General features: G+C 42.8%; 1 protein-coding gene across 3 annotated transcripts in view; it reads right to left on the reverse strand.

The window, feature by feature from the left end:
• The window catches only part of Wwp2 (WW domain containing E3 ubiquitin protein ligase 2), a 114974-nt gene that overhangs the window by 54376 nt on the left and 43486 nt on the right, over positions 1–17112 (reverse strand). For all 3 annotated transcript variants that reach the window (XM_042700697.1, XM_042700699.1, XM_042700698.1), the window contains 2 exons: positions 12185–12322; positions 9961–10057 (listed from right to left, as the gene is read on the reverse strand). In XM_042700697.1, the coding sequence (XP_042556631.1) occupies positions 9961–10057; positions 12185–12322 (235 nt within the window). The remainder of the gene's footprint in view (positions 1–9960; positions 10058–12184; positions 12323–17112) is intronic.

Genomic DNA, 17112 nt, shown 5'->3' on the forward strand with positions numbered 1-17112 from the left:
ATCAGGACGCCAAGGAATGTAAACCAGTAGCAAGACCCACCTGAAGTTCTGGCAAATGACGAGGGGGAATACAAGACTCTTTCAACTCAACAAATATTGACTGAGCGGCTGCTACGTGCAGCCAGGCACTATGCTGGGTCCTAGTAGGGACACAAAGATGAATAGAACACACAGAGCCCTTGAAGCAGTGTTCTGCCAGGCCTCAGGCCACGCGCCACCAGAAATCCAACAAACAACATGAAACAGGAAGAAGCAAGACCTCGACTCTACTCATCATCCCTTTCTATGTATAAAGAAAAAAAGAACACATATATAATTTGATTTCAAGTAAAATTCCCTCTTCCTTTTCTTTTTAAGCCAGGGAAAAAGTATGTGCTTAGTATACTAAATTGAGTCCCTCAGTTTGATCTCCAGACCAAAAACGAAACAAAACAAAACAAAAACTATGATTTTTTTTTTTTTTGGGTTGGTCATGGGGCCTGAACTCTGGGCCTGGGCGCCATCCCTCTGCTCTTCAGCTCAAGGATAGCGCTGAACTACCACTGAGCCACCTTCCCAGTTCCTGAAATTGTTTTAAGGTAAAAATCTCAAGATAAAATTGTTAAGGAAAAAACAAAATAAACCTAATCTCCCTTGGGCTGGGAAGGTGGCTCAGTGGTAGAGTGCTTGCCTTGCATGCATGAGGCCCTGGGTTCCATTCCTCAGCACCACATAAGCAGAAAAAAGCCGGAAGTGGTGCTATGGCTCAAGTGGTAGAGCGTTAGCCTTGAGCTGAAGAGCTGAGGGACAGCGCCCAGGCCCAGAGTTCAGGCCCCACGACGACCCAAAAAAAAAAAATCTCCCTTTTTTCCTCCATATCCTACGTTTTTAATTAATTTCTTTCTTTTTTTTTTTTTTTTGGTCGGTTTTGGGGCCAGGCCTGAACACCACTTTCTGTCTTGAGCATGAAAGCTCTACCACTTGAGCCACCAACTCCACTTTTGGGTTTTTGGTGACTAATTGGAGATAAGAGTCTCAGGGACTTTTCTGTCCAGGTTGGCTCCAAACAGACATCCTCAGATCTTAGCATCTTAAGTAGTTAGGATTACAGGTATGAGCCACTGGCATCTAGCTCTAAAATGCCTCTTTTGAATAGCATAATCAGTCACCCTTTTTTATGAAATACATACACACACATACAGTATACTATACATATACATATATACACTATTTTTCTTCAGGAACCCAACATTTCTTCCTTTTATTTTTTGAGACAAACTGGATTAGAAATCACAATTCTGTGTCACTCTCAAGAATGCTGGGATCATATATATACATATACTACACCTGACTCAATCTTGGTATTTATTTATTTGTGCATACATGTGTGTGTTTATGTGAGGGGGTGCATGGGCACACATGTACACACTGGTCTGGGGCTTGAACTCAGGGTGCTGTCCCTGAGCTATTTTGCTCAAGACTAGTACTCTTCCACTTGAGTTACAGTCCCACTTCCAGCTTTTTGGTGATTAACTAGAGATAAGGAACTTTCCTGCCTGGGCTGACTTTGAATCACAATCCTTAGATCTCAGCCTTATGAGTAGCTAGGATTACAGTCATGAGCCACTGGTACCTGGCTCAAACTTACTTTTTAAATAATTAGGCTTTTAAAAGCCAGAAGGAAAAAAAAAGCAATACTGGAATTTCATTATTCTATTATTAAAGAAGTCAAGGCACAAAATGCTTCTAGAAAGGATTTGGCCACTGTGTTAAACCTGCCAATAGCTCAGATGGACTTTTATGGCAGTAAATTTTGAAGAATGATAGGAGCAGATGCCAGGGTGGTAAAAACTGATAAATAAGTGGGAAAGCTCAAAGAATACTGAGACCAATACCTTCACTACATTTTCAAAATAACTTCATGAAACCATAAAACAATACTGTATTTCAGTGAAAAGCCTAATTATGGGATTATTTCAGCATTTGAAAGGCATTCTATTAGGCTATGCAGTTTGTAATCCCAAAGGTAGTCACTGAACCAAATCCCAAACCACCTCCACCAACCTTGGCGCTTCTAAAAGAGCTATCCAGTTCCAACAGAATCCTAAAGGAAAAGTCTAAACTCATCATACCAAACCACAGCCACAAACACCATGGCTTATGCAACCCCTTTCCTTGCCATCACAGCTGTCCAAAGCATTCACAGCCAGTGGTGCTCTGGTCTATCACCATGTACCAAGCTGCGCAAGCTCTCATGAATAAAGACTCATTCCTCCAAGACCCATATTTATTTTTAAATTAGCTTCCCTCTGAATCCTTTCTCTTTTTGTCACAAATTTCTAGGACTGAGAAGCCCTAGAGTCTGGTCACAGATCTGGCTAACATAGAATTATCACTCCTGCATTCTGTGATGCTGTCATTTTGTCTCGGTCCTCTTGCCTATGATTAAGAATACGATATTTTGCTCTGTCTCTTAAGTGTGGTTTTTATTTCTCTTCCTCTTATAGATGTACTTTCATAGGACCGACTCTGCTCAAAAGTCATGAAGTACCCCTATTCAGAGAGCCTGCTCACACATGTAAGGAGGTTGAGATCTGAGGATCATGGTTCAAAGCCAGCCCAGGCCAAAAAGTCTGTGAAACTCTTATCTCCAACTAACCAGAAAACTGGAAGTGATGCTGTGGCTCAAAGTGGTAGAGCACTAGCCTTGAACAAAAGAGCTTAGGAACAGTGTCCTGACCCTGAGTTCAAGCCACACAACCAACTAAAAACAAGAAGAATGGTGTATGGAGACTAGAGGAGACAAACAAAACAAAGCAATGTGATTTAAAATAGCAAAAGACCCAAACTGACACCTTCCAAACAAAATACAGAGATAGAAAATAGTAAATGAGCTGGGTGCCGGTGGTTCATGCATGTAGTCCTAGCTATTCAAGAGGCTGAGATCAGGGCTGGGAAGGTGGATCAGTGGTAGAGCGCTTGCCTTGCATGCATGAGACCCTGGGTTCGATTCCCCAGCACCACATAAGCAAAAAAAAAAAAAAAAGAAAAAAAAGAAAGCCGGAAGTGGCACTGTGGCTCAAGTGGTAGAGCACTAGCCTTGAGCTGAAGAGTTGAGGGACAGCGCCCAGGCCCAGAGTTCAGGCCCCATGACCGGACCAAAAAAAAAAAAAAAAACAGGTGGCAAGCTAGATTTGGTCTTAGAAACCATAGTGGGCTGCAGTGATATCTCCCCAATCAATAACTTACATACCAACACTGCCAAATATTCTCTACTTCTCAGGATAAGTTACGATACATTCTCTTATTACCCTTGCCTTTGCTGTACATGCCAGTAGAATCTCCTTGACCCCTACCTCGGGGGTCAGGCAAATGCCTTCAAAATGCAGCTCAATTGTGTGAAATCACCTCCAAATCCACTAAGTAAACTTCCCCCTGTGTCTCTCTTACCTGTAACACACAACACCACTAAGGGACCCATTACCATAGACTTAAGACTGTTGCCCAATTCATCTGTCTTCTATTAAGAGGCAATTCTTGATGTCAGGAAGCATAACTTTTATTGCTTTGTGACCAGTGCCTTCATATGCCATGCTTCCTCCTAGTCCTAACCAGTTTTTTGTTTTGTTTTTTTTTTTTGCCAGTCCTGGGGCTTGAACTCAAGGCCTGAGCACTGTCCCTGAGCTTCTTTTGCTCAAGGTTAGCACTCTATCACTTGAGCCACAATGCTCCTTCCAGATTTTTTTGTTTATGTGGTATTGAGGAATCAAACCCAGGGCTCCATGCATTCTAGGCAAACACTCCACCACACAGCCACATTCCCAGGCCCCCTAACCAGATTTCTAGCATCACATCTCCCTAGGTTCATATAGAGGAACTACCAAATAAAAATCTATGGAACCTGAATAAATATATAACAATGGAGTATGTATCATTTAAGTTAAAGCATAACTAATATATCAGTATATAAGTTAATGTGGAATTTATCTCCAGGACTATCTTCTCCACTTCCCCAAGCACTAGAGCTTAAACTTAGGGCCTCGGGCTCTTTTTTCAGCCTTTTTTGCATTCGATTGGGGCTTTACTATTTGAGTCATATCTCTACATCTGGCTTTTTGCTAGTTAATTAGAGATAAGAATCTCTTGGATTTGTCTGCCCCAGATTAGCTTCAAACCTCAATCCTCAGATCTCTGCCTTCTAAGTAGCTATGATTATAGGCCTGAGCCACTGGCACCTGGCTCATGATGACTTTTGATGTCTGGCTTTGTGGGGTCCTTACTAATCATGGTCCCAATTTATTCCATACCTGCCAACTGCTTAGAAGAAAACACACAAACAGAAACTGTCTCATTTATCACTGTTTTGCTTACTCCCTTCTCTTCCTCAGCAACGTTAAATAATGCTGCAGCCAGAATTTAAGGAAACGCTGCTGAGTGGGAGGACTGAATGGAAACTGCGAAGGAGCTAAACTCAGTTTCAAGTTGACAGAGTGACATCTCACAGTCAGGTAGCTCGTAGTTGTCACAATGGAAGATGGGGCAGCTATAGCCAACACTAACAGAGAAGCCCAGTACCTGAAGGCTCAGCTCCCAAATTCCCTTTCTCTGTTGGTTTCCCTTCCCAATTCTCCACTGGCCCTCCCAGGACTTCCTGAAGTGTTCCCAGCAGCCTCACACCCGTCTGAGTTTATTTTTCTTTCCTTTCTGGGATGGGCTGTCTGCAGACACAGCCGATGAGCTATTTAGAGCTCACCAGAGACTTTGGGGCTGCACAGGTTCCCAGAATATAGCCCTTTTAAGCCCTCAAAGGTCACTAATGCCAAGGCAAGGGAGCCAATAAATCTGGTGCATTTTCATAAAGCAGGACAAAAAGGAGGAAAAGGTGGGAGAATGAAAATATGAGAAGAGTTTTGAAACTTTCATACGCAGAGAATCACTAGAGGGACATGTTCCCATGCAGATTTGGAACAACATTGGCCAATACCAACAGCTAGTGAGGAATGAAGGCCTTTAGCTCTTCAAAACCTCATACACACAACTGAAATGAATATACTCAGGAGGGGGTAATAATACTGGATAGGAAATGGACTCATTACCTTGCTCATGTAACCGTAACCCCTCTGTACAGTATCTTTACAATAAAAAATATATATTAAAAAATGAAAATAAATTGTTTAAGCCCTAAATACACATGCTCTTTTCTTTCTCTCCTTTCTCTTTCCCTCCCTCCCTCCTGTCCTCCCTCCCCCCCAACCCCCCCACCTCCACCTCCCACCCCCAGTGCACCAGTCCTAAGAGCTGTCCCTGAGCTTTGTTGCATAAAGCTAGTACTCTACCACTTGAGCCACAGCTCCACTTCCAGCTTTTTTCTTCTTCTTCTTTTGGTGCTTAATAGAAGATAAGAGTCTCACAGACTTTCTTGCCCAGGCTGGCTTCAAATTGCAATCCGCAGATCTCAGCCTTCTGAGGAGCTAGGATTATAGGCATGAGACTCCAATTAAATACCCAAAAAGCCAGACATGGAGCTGAGGCTCAAGTAGTAAAGTACAAGCTTTGAGCACAAAAGACTTAGGGACAGAGTCCAAGCCCAAGGACTAACACACACACACACAAAATTTTTTTTTTTTGGTCCGGTCGTGGGGCCTGAACTCTGGGCCTAGGCACGGTCCCTCAGCTCTTCAGCTCAAGGCTAGCGCTCTACCACTTGAGCCACAGTGCCACTTCCGGCTTTTTTTCTTTTTTTTTGCTTATGTGGTGCTGAGGAATCGAACCCAGGGCCTCATGCATGCAAGGCAAGTGCTCTACCACTGAGCCACCTTCCCAGCCCCAGATTTTATAGAGCTCTTTTTTTTTGTTTGTTTGGTCGTGGGGCTTTAACTCTGGGTTTGGGCTCTGTCCCTGCACTCTTCAGCTCAAGGCAAGCACTACCACTTGAACCACAGCGCCACTTCAAAAAAATTTTTAAGTAATCATAAAAATGTTTTGTTTGCTGGGCACTGGTGGTTCATGCCTATAATCCTAACTACTCAGGAGGCTGAGATGTGAGGATCTTGTTTCAAAGCCAGCCTGGGCACAAAAGTCTGGGAGATTTTTATTTATTTTTTATTTTTTTGCTGGTCATGGGGCCTGAACTCTGGGCCTGGGCGCTGTCCCTCAGCTCTTCAGCTCCAGGCTAGCGTTCTATCACTTAAGCCACAGCACCACTTCTGGCTTTTTCTGTTTATGTGGTGCTGAGGAATTGAACCCAGGGCCTCATGCATGTAAGGCAAACACTCTACTACTGAGCCACGCTCCCAGCCCTGTGAGATTTTTATCTCCAATTAACCACTAGAAAACCAGAAGCGGAGCTGTAGCTCAAAGTGGCAGAGTGCAAGCCTTGAGCAAAAGAGCATAGGGACAGCACCCAGACCCTGAGTTCAAGCTCCATAACCAACCAAAAACTAAAAACAAAAATGTACTGTTATCCAGTTCTCTTTTCCATTTCTTGCCAGTATTGGGACAAAACCACCATGTTAATATAACTCATTCACCCATGTACTATGGGATAGTTTTCCATCGCAGGAACAGTGTCAATATCATCAGTCTGCTTGCAGATGAATTTATGCCTCTTGAGTCATGCTACTATCCCATGCTGGCTTCCATGCGGCAGGCCAGACAACAAAACAATCAGAGACCCTTCACCTGACTTTCTTTGTAAGTAGGCAAGATCCCTCTAAGGAATGAAGTCAGACCCCTTGCTGAGGAAGCAGATGGTGGCTTGCTCTGCTTAATGAACTCAGGGCTCAATCTCTCACAGCAAACCCCTCCACAAGTCCACTGCAGCTCTCAAAGCCCAGGAAGAGGAAAGGAAAGGCTGCCTTGGCCTTGCAATTTTCACATTCTTGAACACATCAGAGCACCTCTGTTTGAGTTAAAAAAAAAGACCTACCCTTTAAGACAGTGAGAGCTAAATATTTAGTCTAGGAGGCAGAAGCCCATCATTCTCTCTGCCCAAGGAAGCAAGACCTGCAGCAGATTGCCCTTGAATCTTGAACGTTCACTTCACCACCTCCCAATCACAGTCCTGGCTAAGCGCATCAGCAGTGTCTCACTTCTCAGGACCTGGATGGGGAGGGGGGTGTACAACAGTAAGACTCAAGATGCAAAGAAAAACCAGCATCCTACCATCACTGAGCACTCTCAGTATGCAAAGCCCTCCAAGTGGCACACCTTATTGCAGTTAATTATTACAGTAACTTGGTGAGGCAAGAGACATCCCCTTTTTACCCTTTAAAAAACTGAGGCTCTTAAGAGACTTAAGAGAATTCCCCAATATCAATTACAGAAGTTAAATGACAGGCTGGGGTTTGATCTGTCTTCTGATTCCAAAGCCTTACATCCTTACCCATTGGACTACTCAGCTACAACCTAGACGGAAGTACACAGTGATCTTTACAATGGCAGAATATTCTATCTTGGGTCATATCTTCAAAAGTGTTTGCTGCTGAATGGCAGCAGGCTCCACATGAATGCATGATAAATACCAGACAGCAGAATCTGGTGAAAACTCAAGAGGGCACAGAGGGTCAGATGGCACAGCAACTGGGCAGACTAACGAGGACTCCACCCAGCTCAAGCTCTGGAAGGCACTTTGCCCACCAATAATTAACCAGCACTGAATGTCTATCATGTAGGATGAGTGAGGACTTTCTGGTGAATTCTGGCTGCTATTTTAACACACACATACACACACACACACACACACACACACACACACACACACACGATTTTTGACACAAATGAGTCAAAGAGAAGTTATTAGAATCCATCAATGTCAAGGTTGATTAACAGAGAAATCTAGAGACTAATAAGTAGGTCAAGAATTCGGGTTCCAACTTGCTAAGAGTTGTACTCTCTGCCTTCCAGCCCCAAATTAAGTGACACCAGTGTGTTTAACCCAAACTTTCCAAGTCCAACTAAAGGAACAAGCCAGCAGTTACTAAGCACCCAAGCAAAGGTAGCAGCACTCTCAGAAAAGTGAAATACTGATGTGTGCCATGTCACTACTGAAGACATTCTGTTCCCTCCAGTTGTGGTTCATTTCTTTATAGATTCAAAGTTTACCAATCATATTGTCAAGACTAACTTCTATGCCCTTTCTGTTTATCCCATCTTGTAGGAATCTAGCAACTCACAGAAAATACAGCTTGTCTTCATGTATGATGTAACAACTGTGCAGACTTGAAATGAGAACAACTTCTAATTCTACAGACAAAGGTCTAAATGTCCATCCTCTCTTGTCCCCAGCATCTTCTGATAACCACAACCTCTGTGTATGTGTCTTTGTGTGTGTGTGTGTGAACATGTGTGTGCACGTGCACACATGTGCGTGTGTTCCAGTCCTGGAACTTGATCTCAGGAACTAAGCACTGTCCCTGAGCTTTTTTGCTCAAGTCTAGCACTCTACCACTTTGAGTTGCCTCGCCACTTCCAGTTTTCTGGTGGTTAACTGGAGATAAGAGTCTCACAGATTTTCCTGCTTGGGCTAGCTTTGAACCACAATCTTCAGACTTTAGCCTTCTGAGGAGCTAGGATTACAGGCATGAGCCACCAGTGCCCAGCTGATAATCATAACCTCTTAAACTCACTAACCAACCCAATCTAGAGAAGCTGAGAGAAGCTGTCCTCAGAAGAAGCTGTCAAGATGATATGGGCCATTAACTGGCTAAAATCAGACTCTACTTTTCAAAGCATTATTCCCTACTCCCTGGGATTTGTTGAGAAGTTTTTACCCGTTCTTCACCCACTGACAAAAAAATAATATAAATTTATAAGCTATACTCCTAGGATTCTTTTTCTTAAAAATACTTGAGAGGATGTATATTATAATACACAATAAACATATGACCCAACATTCTCACTTGTCTCTTTAATACACTCAAAACTATTCTGCTTAGGAATTTGGTTGCCATGGAAATAGATTTACACCATTAATGCAGGTATAAGATGAGGAAATAATAGCAAGGTGCCAGTGGCTCATGCCTGTAATCCTAGCTACTCAGGAGGCTGAGATCTGAAGATCATGGTTCAAAGCCAGCCCAGATAGGAAACTTCATGAGACTCTTATCTCCAATAAACCACTAGAGAACCAGAAGTGGCGCTATGGCTCAAGTGGTAGAGCACTTGCCTTGAGCTGAAGAGTTGAGCAACAGCACCCAAGCCCAGAGTTCAAGCCCCTTGACAAAAAAAAAAAGGGGGGGGGGGAATAAAATTATATCATTCAGGTGTGCAAAATAAGTATAATATAACTCAGACTACAAGCATAGACCTGTTTTTGTTTGTTTTTGTTCATTGTGGAGCCTGAACTCTGGGCCTGGGCACTATCCCTCAGCTCTTCAGCTCAAGGCTAGCGCTCTACCACTTGAACCACAGTGCCACTTCTGGCTTTTTCTACTTACATGGTACTGAGGATCAAACCCAGGGTTTCATGCATGCAAGGCAAGCACTCTACCACTGAGCCACCTTCCCAGCCCCATAGACCTGTTTCTAACTGACATTACAAAAGGAACCACAGGCCACTCCTGAAAATAAAAATACAATCAAAGTTTTGTATCCAAAAAACCATGCTCCACATACTTCTATATACATCCGAAAAGGACAACTATGGCCGGCCAGCCCCTAATGTTTAAAAAAGCATTTCCAAAATCATTGTCAAGGAGTCACTGCTCCTTCTAAGAATCCTGAGTTCTTTAACATACTGAATAAATTATAAGATCAATAGTTGGCTTTTTCTTTTCCTTTTGGAAATAGATCTTGCTATGTAGTCCAAGCTATTTTCAACCTCTACATCCTCCTATCTCAGTGTCCTAAGTACTGAAATTACATATGTGCCACCATCCTCAGCTTCCAATGTTTTCTAAATAATTTCTTGCCATTTCTCAGGTGATTTCAATCCCTTCAAGCCCCTTCCCATTTCTTTCTCATTACCAAGAGGGGTCTTACCGAGATCTTCCACCAAAGCAGTTTGTGCTGGGGGGTTGATGCCGGTTCTCCGAACCAATGGATGTCCCACTGGATTCTCTAGAAGATGACTGTGGTCCTGGAAAGGAGATCAATCACAAAGACAGACAGACAGACAGAGAGACCGAGAGAGAGAGAGAGAGAAAGAGAGAGAGAGAGAGAATCTCAACCCTTGTTTGGTAATTGGCTACAAACCACAGAACTTCCACTATTAAGTTCTTCACCACAATGGGCTATGGACATTCTGCTAGCTATAGCTGCTGGCAGGAGAAGGAATAGGGACAATTGTGAGATTTAATCTATACTACAATAGGAGGGTTGAGCCTAGGAAACAGCATCTCTTCTCCAAGACACTCAAGAACATCAAAGGTACTAATGAGGGCTAGGAATGTAGCTTAGTTTTAGAGCACTTGCCAAGCAAGCATGAAGCCCTGGGTTCAATTCCTCAGTATCACATAAACAAACAAACAAACAAAAAGCCAGAAGTGGCTCTGTGGCTCAAGTAGAGCACTAGCCTTGAGCACAGAGAGGCTCAGGGACAGTGCCCAGGCCCTGAATTCCTGAATTCAAGCCCTAGGACTGGAGGAGGGGAGCGGGGAGGAAGGTACTAATGAGCAGTCTGCCACATTAAGTTGAACTGCAACCTCACAAGTGTGAGACAAAGAACATAAAGTTAGGAATAAGGAATGAGGGCATTTCTCCATAGTGGAGAGAGCCTTTAAAAAGCCAAATGAGACAGGCACTGGCAGCTCACACCTGTAATCCTAGCTACTCAGGAGACTAAGATCTGAGCATCACATCTTGAAGCCAACCCAGGCAAAAAAGTCCTTGAGATTCTGCTCTCCAATTAACTACCAAAAAGCTGGGAGTAGAGCTGTGGCTCAAGTAGAAGTTTTGAACAACAACAACAAAGACTCAAATGAAATCACTCTTCAACTAAAGCCCTTCTGCTTCTCAGAATGAGGTTCAACATCCTTGTGATGGCTGCATGATCTGAGGAAAACTACCCTTCCAGTCTCATCTCCATGCTCCTCCTCCTTGTTTCCCAGGATCTGGTCATCCTGGTACCTCTGTTTCCATGTGGACCCAGCACCTTTTTCCCCTGCACTCGCAACCCAGACTATCTAAATGTCTCATAGACTCTTCCTTGGTTTAGACGAAATCCTCCAGGGTACACGAATCTCAAACCACTCTGTATTTTTCTTTCATGGGTTATGTTTCAGGGTCAGTTATGTAATTACTTGCATGTTTACCCATTTGATGTGACTTTTGCCCATGACCATCTGGACAGCACCTGGACTGAGACTTTGGACATTCCAGGTGTTCAATTATGTATATCTGTATTGAATGAGTGCATGAGGTGTGTTTTCCTCTATGCAGAAGTACCCCAAGTGCCATTCAGCCTGGTGGAGGAAATCTTGTCAACAGTCAAAATCTATCGAACCAGATTCTACCCACCTACCTTTGAATTAGAAGCCAAATTTCACCCCCTTGAAACTCAGAAAAGTGCCATGGTTACAACACATCTAACAAAATTTTTATAAGAAAAAATCATAGAGAAACCCAACCCCTTGCAGACCTTAGACCTCATGAAATAATTTCCTGCTAAATCCAAAGCTGACTAATTTAAGACTAAATCAGAAGGAACATTCTATAAATCCCCAAAACAAAGCAGAAGACATTCCCCAATCTCCTTGTTTCAGTCTGCCTTTTTTTCCCGCTGTTTTTGGGATGGGGGATGAGACAGAGACTCTAGGCTGCCAGCCTGTCTTTTGCTGCTGTGTAATTCTAGAAGTACGTGTTGTCCCCTCCTCAACCTATACCAAAAGGCAAAAACTTGTCCTTCTCAGGAAGTACTTCTTCCAATACTAGGGAGAAGAAAACAGGCCAAAGTCATATTTGCTAATGATATTTTATTTTCCAGAGTTTATGTGAGATGAAAAGGCATTTTTTCTCTTGCTTTCAATCAAAAAAAATAACACAAAAAGATGTGACATTTATTTTGGTCCTTGATCAGAAAACTGCTTGGAAATTCATGTCACAATTTTGATCTGGAAAGCTAAGAAGAGTCAAAGCTATACGTTTGCCAGGAATGATTATACAGTACTCAAAGTGAGACACCTGGTAGAAAACCAAGCTCTCAGAACCTCATGGTCCCTACCCTGCCTTGTCCTGGTTCAGCCCTGGGGAGCAGGGTGACACTTACCATCTGTCACAGCACTGCCATTAGGCACACTTCCCAGATCAACAGTTGGTCCATCCAGGAAAATTGTCAACTCTCCACCCGAAACAACACTGCCTTTGTTCTCTGTCTGCAGGTTCAGGGTCAGTTGTGTATTCTCCACTGTTGGGCACAAAATGCAATACGGTTAAATTAAGTCAAATGCACCCTTACTATGCATAGGATGTTGCACTGGGTCTCTCCAGCTCCTTTGGACATCTGAAGCTATTTTTGGTCAGTTTCACTAAGGGTCTTGGTGAGTTTCTACAAAATAGACACTGGTAATTTGGAAACTAGTTCTTTCAAGAGCCAAGGGGTATGGGAGAAGCTGAAGCATCTGCCCCTATCAGCATTTTGGTGAATGTAAGTGTGCCACCTTGGAAGTGGATCCTCCACTTCAGATGAGTGTAACCTAGGCAACATGGCCACTACTACCTCCTAAGAAGAGATGCCAGCTGGGCCAGGCTGCGCCAAACTGTGGACACACTACAACTATGAGAGAAAGCATGCTGCTTTCATTTCTCTGAACAGGGAATGTCCCCGTTCCTATCTCTAGCAGACCCAAAACCTAAATGTCTAGCAAAGCAGTACAGGAATTAATCAGGCAGATGCTGTCAGGCATACTGGATTCAAATCTTAGCACTACTACCTAAGAGCTGAGTAGCAATTCACAAATTACTTAACCAAAGCACTGGTCTCCCTGCCGGCAAAACAGAAGAAATCATAGCACCTTTTACAGAGAACAGTTTGAGCACTTTAAAGAGCTCCAATAGCTTCTATTTTTACTAGCACCTGTTCACTTTCCTGTTGGCTAAAGAGTTCATTTAGTCTATAGTCACCCTTGATCTTTCTGAGACTTTTTTAGGCTGTAGTAAGGAACTCCATGAATTCCCAGATAAGCCAAAAGATGATCACAAAGATAAATAGCCTATCTTGTTTCTAGGACAACTCCCAAGGACTTTTTCCATCACTGCTGGCACTGAGATTGCCTTGCTAATATCTCAAAGCCTATTGGTTTATAAATGGCCCCCAATTCCTGGAGTGATGCACTGTTCAACAGGAAGGTGGTGGGCACAAGGCCTCCAGCTGCTGAATGCCCTCTATCCTGCTCTTCTGACAGTCGCCACAAGCATCACCTGAATTGTCTTCTCCACAGTCTCTCCTCAAAGCTCAATTTAACTCTTCTACCTACCTTGCCCCTAATGTCTCCAGCAGATTTGACACCCTTATAGACACACAAGTTACCCTATAACCTTTTGGGGTAGAGTTAATGTTCAAAATGAGCCACTCAGGAAGAAGAGGCTGAATGTTTGAGAATATAACCCTATTATGCTCTATTTACTAACAAGAAAGCCAGAGAGACCCTGGCAGCCATCATCACCAAGTAGTCAACTTTAGCATCTCTAAGAACACTCAGTTCCTGATGGGATGGAATATGAAGTACATGTCACTTGTAAAGTCCTTTTGCTAAAAGCACTTAATCTAAAATCTATTCAAGCCTCTGAATCTACTTCACAGTTCACATGAAATAGGGACAGGCTAAATAATAACCATGAGACAAGCACAAAAATCCAGAATATAGAACATCTCTAGGATAATTTTCCAAGATTCTTGGAAAAATCAATAGTATTTAATACATTGTTATTCAAATAAAAAAAGTGGGGGAGGAAAGGAAGGACTCTTTCTAAATTAAAGAAGAAAAGTGTGTGTCATGGATGATTGTTTTTTTTTCTTTTTGTTTTTGAGGGGCTTGAACTCTTGGCCTGGGCACTGTCTCTGAGCTCTTCAGCTCAAGGCAAATGATCTACCACTTGAGCACAGCACCACTCCTAGTTTTCTGGTGGTTAACTGAAGATAAGAGTCTCATGGACTTTCCTGTCCGGGCTGGGTTTGAACCACAATCCTCAGATCTCAGCCTCCTGAGTAGCTAGGATTGCAGGCATGAGCCATCTGTACCTGGTTATTGTTTTCTAAACTAAGTATTAGATGACATTTGCAGTTAATGTAAAGTTTCTTAGGTTCAATAACAGTACCACCATTTTATATATAAGAACATCCAACGCCGGGCGCTGGTGGCTCACGCCTGTAATCCTAGCTACTCAGGAGGCTGAGATCTGAGGATCGCGGTTCAAAGCCAGCCCGGGCAGGAAAGACCGTGAGACTCCTATCTCCAATAAACCACCAGAAAACTGGAAGTGGCGCTGTAGCTCAAGTGGTAGAGCGCTCGCCTTGAGCTGAAGAGCTGAGGGACAGCACTCAGGCCCAGAGTTCAAGCCCCACGACTGACCAAAAAAAAAAAAAAAGAACATCCAATTCTTAGGAGATGGAGAATAGATTATGAGTATATCTATACTTACTCTCAAGCGACCTTTTAGAACAGGCAAAGTTTTTAGGATAAAGTGACATGGTATCTTCAGTTTATCTTCACTAGGTCAGGAGAAGATATGCATATAGCCACACATTCACATGTACCGAAGATAAAACAGATGCTGTAAAAAGTTAACTGTGGCCGGGCGCTGGCTAACGCCTGTAATCCTAGCTACTCAGGAGGCTGAGATCTGAGGATCACGGTTCAAAGCCAGCCCAGGCAGGAAAGTCGGTGAAACTCTTATCTCCAATAAACCACCAGAAAACCTGAAGTGGCGCTGTAGTTCAAGTGGTAGAGCGCTAGCCTTGAGCTGAAGAGCTGAGGGACAGTGCTCAGGCCCAGAGTTCAAGCCCCATGACCGATAAAAAAAAAAAAAAAAAGTTAACTATGGATCTGGGTGGAGGGCACTTGGGTGTTCATTGCAGCACACTTTTAGTTCTCTTGTATGCTTGCAAATTTCATAATAAACAGTTGGGGAAGGGATTTTTGAAATTGGTTAGGCTATTAAAAATTAAACCTCTGAGAACAGAACGCCTTATTATTCTCTCCAAAAGAAATTTTTTTTTTTAAACCTGAGCCAGGGGAACCCTACAATGCATAATGGGACTAAAGAAACCATTAGCTAATTGAGTGACAGACTGGAGCACACAGACAGGCTGAAAGGCGTAAGTGTGGCTGGCTGGAACACATACACTGGAATCTCAGTTATAAATAGCGTCCTCAGCCACCTCACCTCTGAGCCCTCTGGTTTCACTACAGCCATGCTGACATCTCTACAAAGGCCCTTTCTCTTCCAGCAAGTCTTCCTACTGCTTTTGGAGGCACAGCTCAAAAATCAAGAAACCCATGGGGGTTGAGGTGTAGCTTGGTGGTAGAGCATGTGCTTAGTTAGCATGTATGAAACTTTGAGAAGGAAGCAAGCAAGCAAAGAAGGAAAGAAATGGGAAAGAAAGAAAGGAAAGCCATGCAAAAGTGGAAATAGGAGGGCAATTTCCATAACTGGAAATGCTTTTAGCAAAAAAAAGAAAAAAAGAAAAAAAAGCTCATCCACCGCTCTAAGCTTGGCAGACCCTGCGCTAGCTGGATTCTTGAAGCTTATATATACTTTGCACTGAGCACCCACATTCTGTAGTCACTGTGATTCTACCAGAACAAAATATGAGTATCCGTACTCCAGAGGTGTGAATATTCTAATTGGAAGAAAAAGAAAACATGGTATAATCTGTTAGAAGTTGGCAAGTACAGTACGAAAAAAATGAAAACAAGCATGGGGGTCAGAGAGCTTCACTGAAAGATGACTGGGGTAGAAAGTCTCATGAGAGAAGTGACAACTGAGCACATGGCAGAGGCATGTAAATATCCAGAGGAAGAATAATTCTATTCTAGGCCGAGGAAAAGGAAAAAGCAAGTTTGAAGGTCCTAGGTGAGAGCTTGTCAGGCTCATGTGAGAAACAGCAGAGAGGCCAGGGTAGATGGAGTAAAGTAAGGAGAGAGAGGCGAGGGAGATGAAGACAGGAGGTAATGGAGCCGAAGCATTTAGCCCTGGAGCCCTTGCAAGCCCTCGGTGTTCTCCATGTAAGTGGGCTGCCATGAGAAGGTTGGAAGCGAAATAATCCTACATAAGCACAATCCCTCTGGCTGCAGGACAAACAAGGGCTGATGCAGACCAGACAAACTAGGAAATCACTGTGTAACACAGACCAGAGGAGAGGGTGACCTGGGCCAAGGCAATGGCAATATCTTCCATTTGTCTTAGAAAATTCAACCTTGAGTTTTTTGTTTTTTTGTTCCACTTTCATATTTTGGTCTGTAAAAGGCTTTTGTGGGTAACATTTCATGTGACAGGGGTTATTTTATTGAAGCAATGGCATTGACATTCTCTTGGGTTTTCTCTCCTTATGAGATTCGATTTCAAACAAGTAGTCTGGAAATCCAAATGGATTACCAGTGTGCTCTGGACCATTATAGAACAACATTTTGTGTTTGGTCTACATCAAAAGTGGTCTGCCTAAGTTACTCTTGGTTATATCTAAAATATTTTTAATATTCTTTACATAAAAATTGATGTTAGGTTTTTAAAGCTTTAGGGGCTTTATCTATTTTTCCAAGTCATTTAACTATTTTTTTAAAGTATTTGGGAACTATAGATGTGGCTCAAGCAGTAGAATATCTGCCTAGCAAACATGAACCCTTGAGTTCAAACTTCAATACTAACAGAAGAAAAAAATAACAACCAAAAAAGTATTTTGCCCCTACTTCGTACTTTTATCAAAATAAAATATATTGAAAGCAAGATAATAAAAAGAAAAAAGAAAAAAATCTTAGGACTCAACCTAATGTTAGGAAAGACCCATGACTCCCCACGGAGCACATGAGCAGGCCCTACAAACCCTTTGGACAATTCATAGGCAGGGACAGCAAATAAAAGGTCAACTGAGGGCATGGTTAGAGGAAATCAGATTCAATTAGAGCCAAACAGAAAATGATAATAATAATAACAACAACAACAATAAACATTCTGTTGGCAAGAGACTTCAGGTCTACC

The sequence above is a fragment of the Dipodomys spectabilis genome, unplaced genomic scaffold (genome assembly GCF_019054845.1).
Source record: "Dipodomys spectabilis isolate Male_0828 unplaced genomic scaffold, ASM1905484v1 ptg000273l, whole genome shotgun sequence".
Classification (NCBI taxonomy): Eukaryota; Metazoa; Chordata; class Mammalia; order Rodentia; family Heteromyidae; genus Dipodomys; species Dipodomys spectabilis.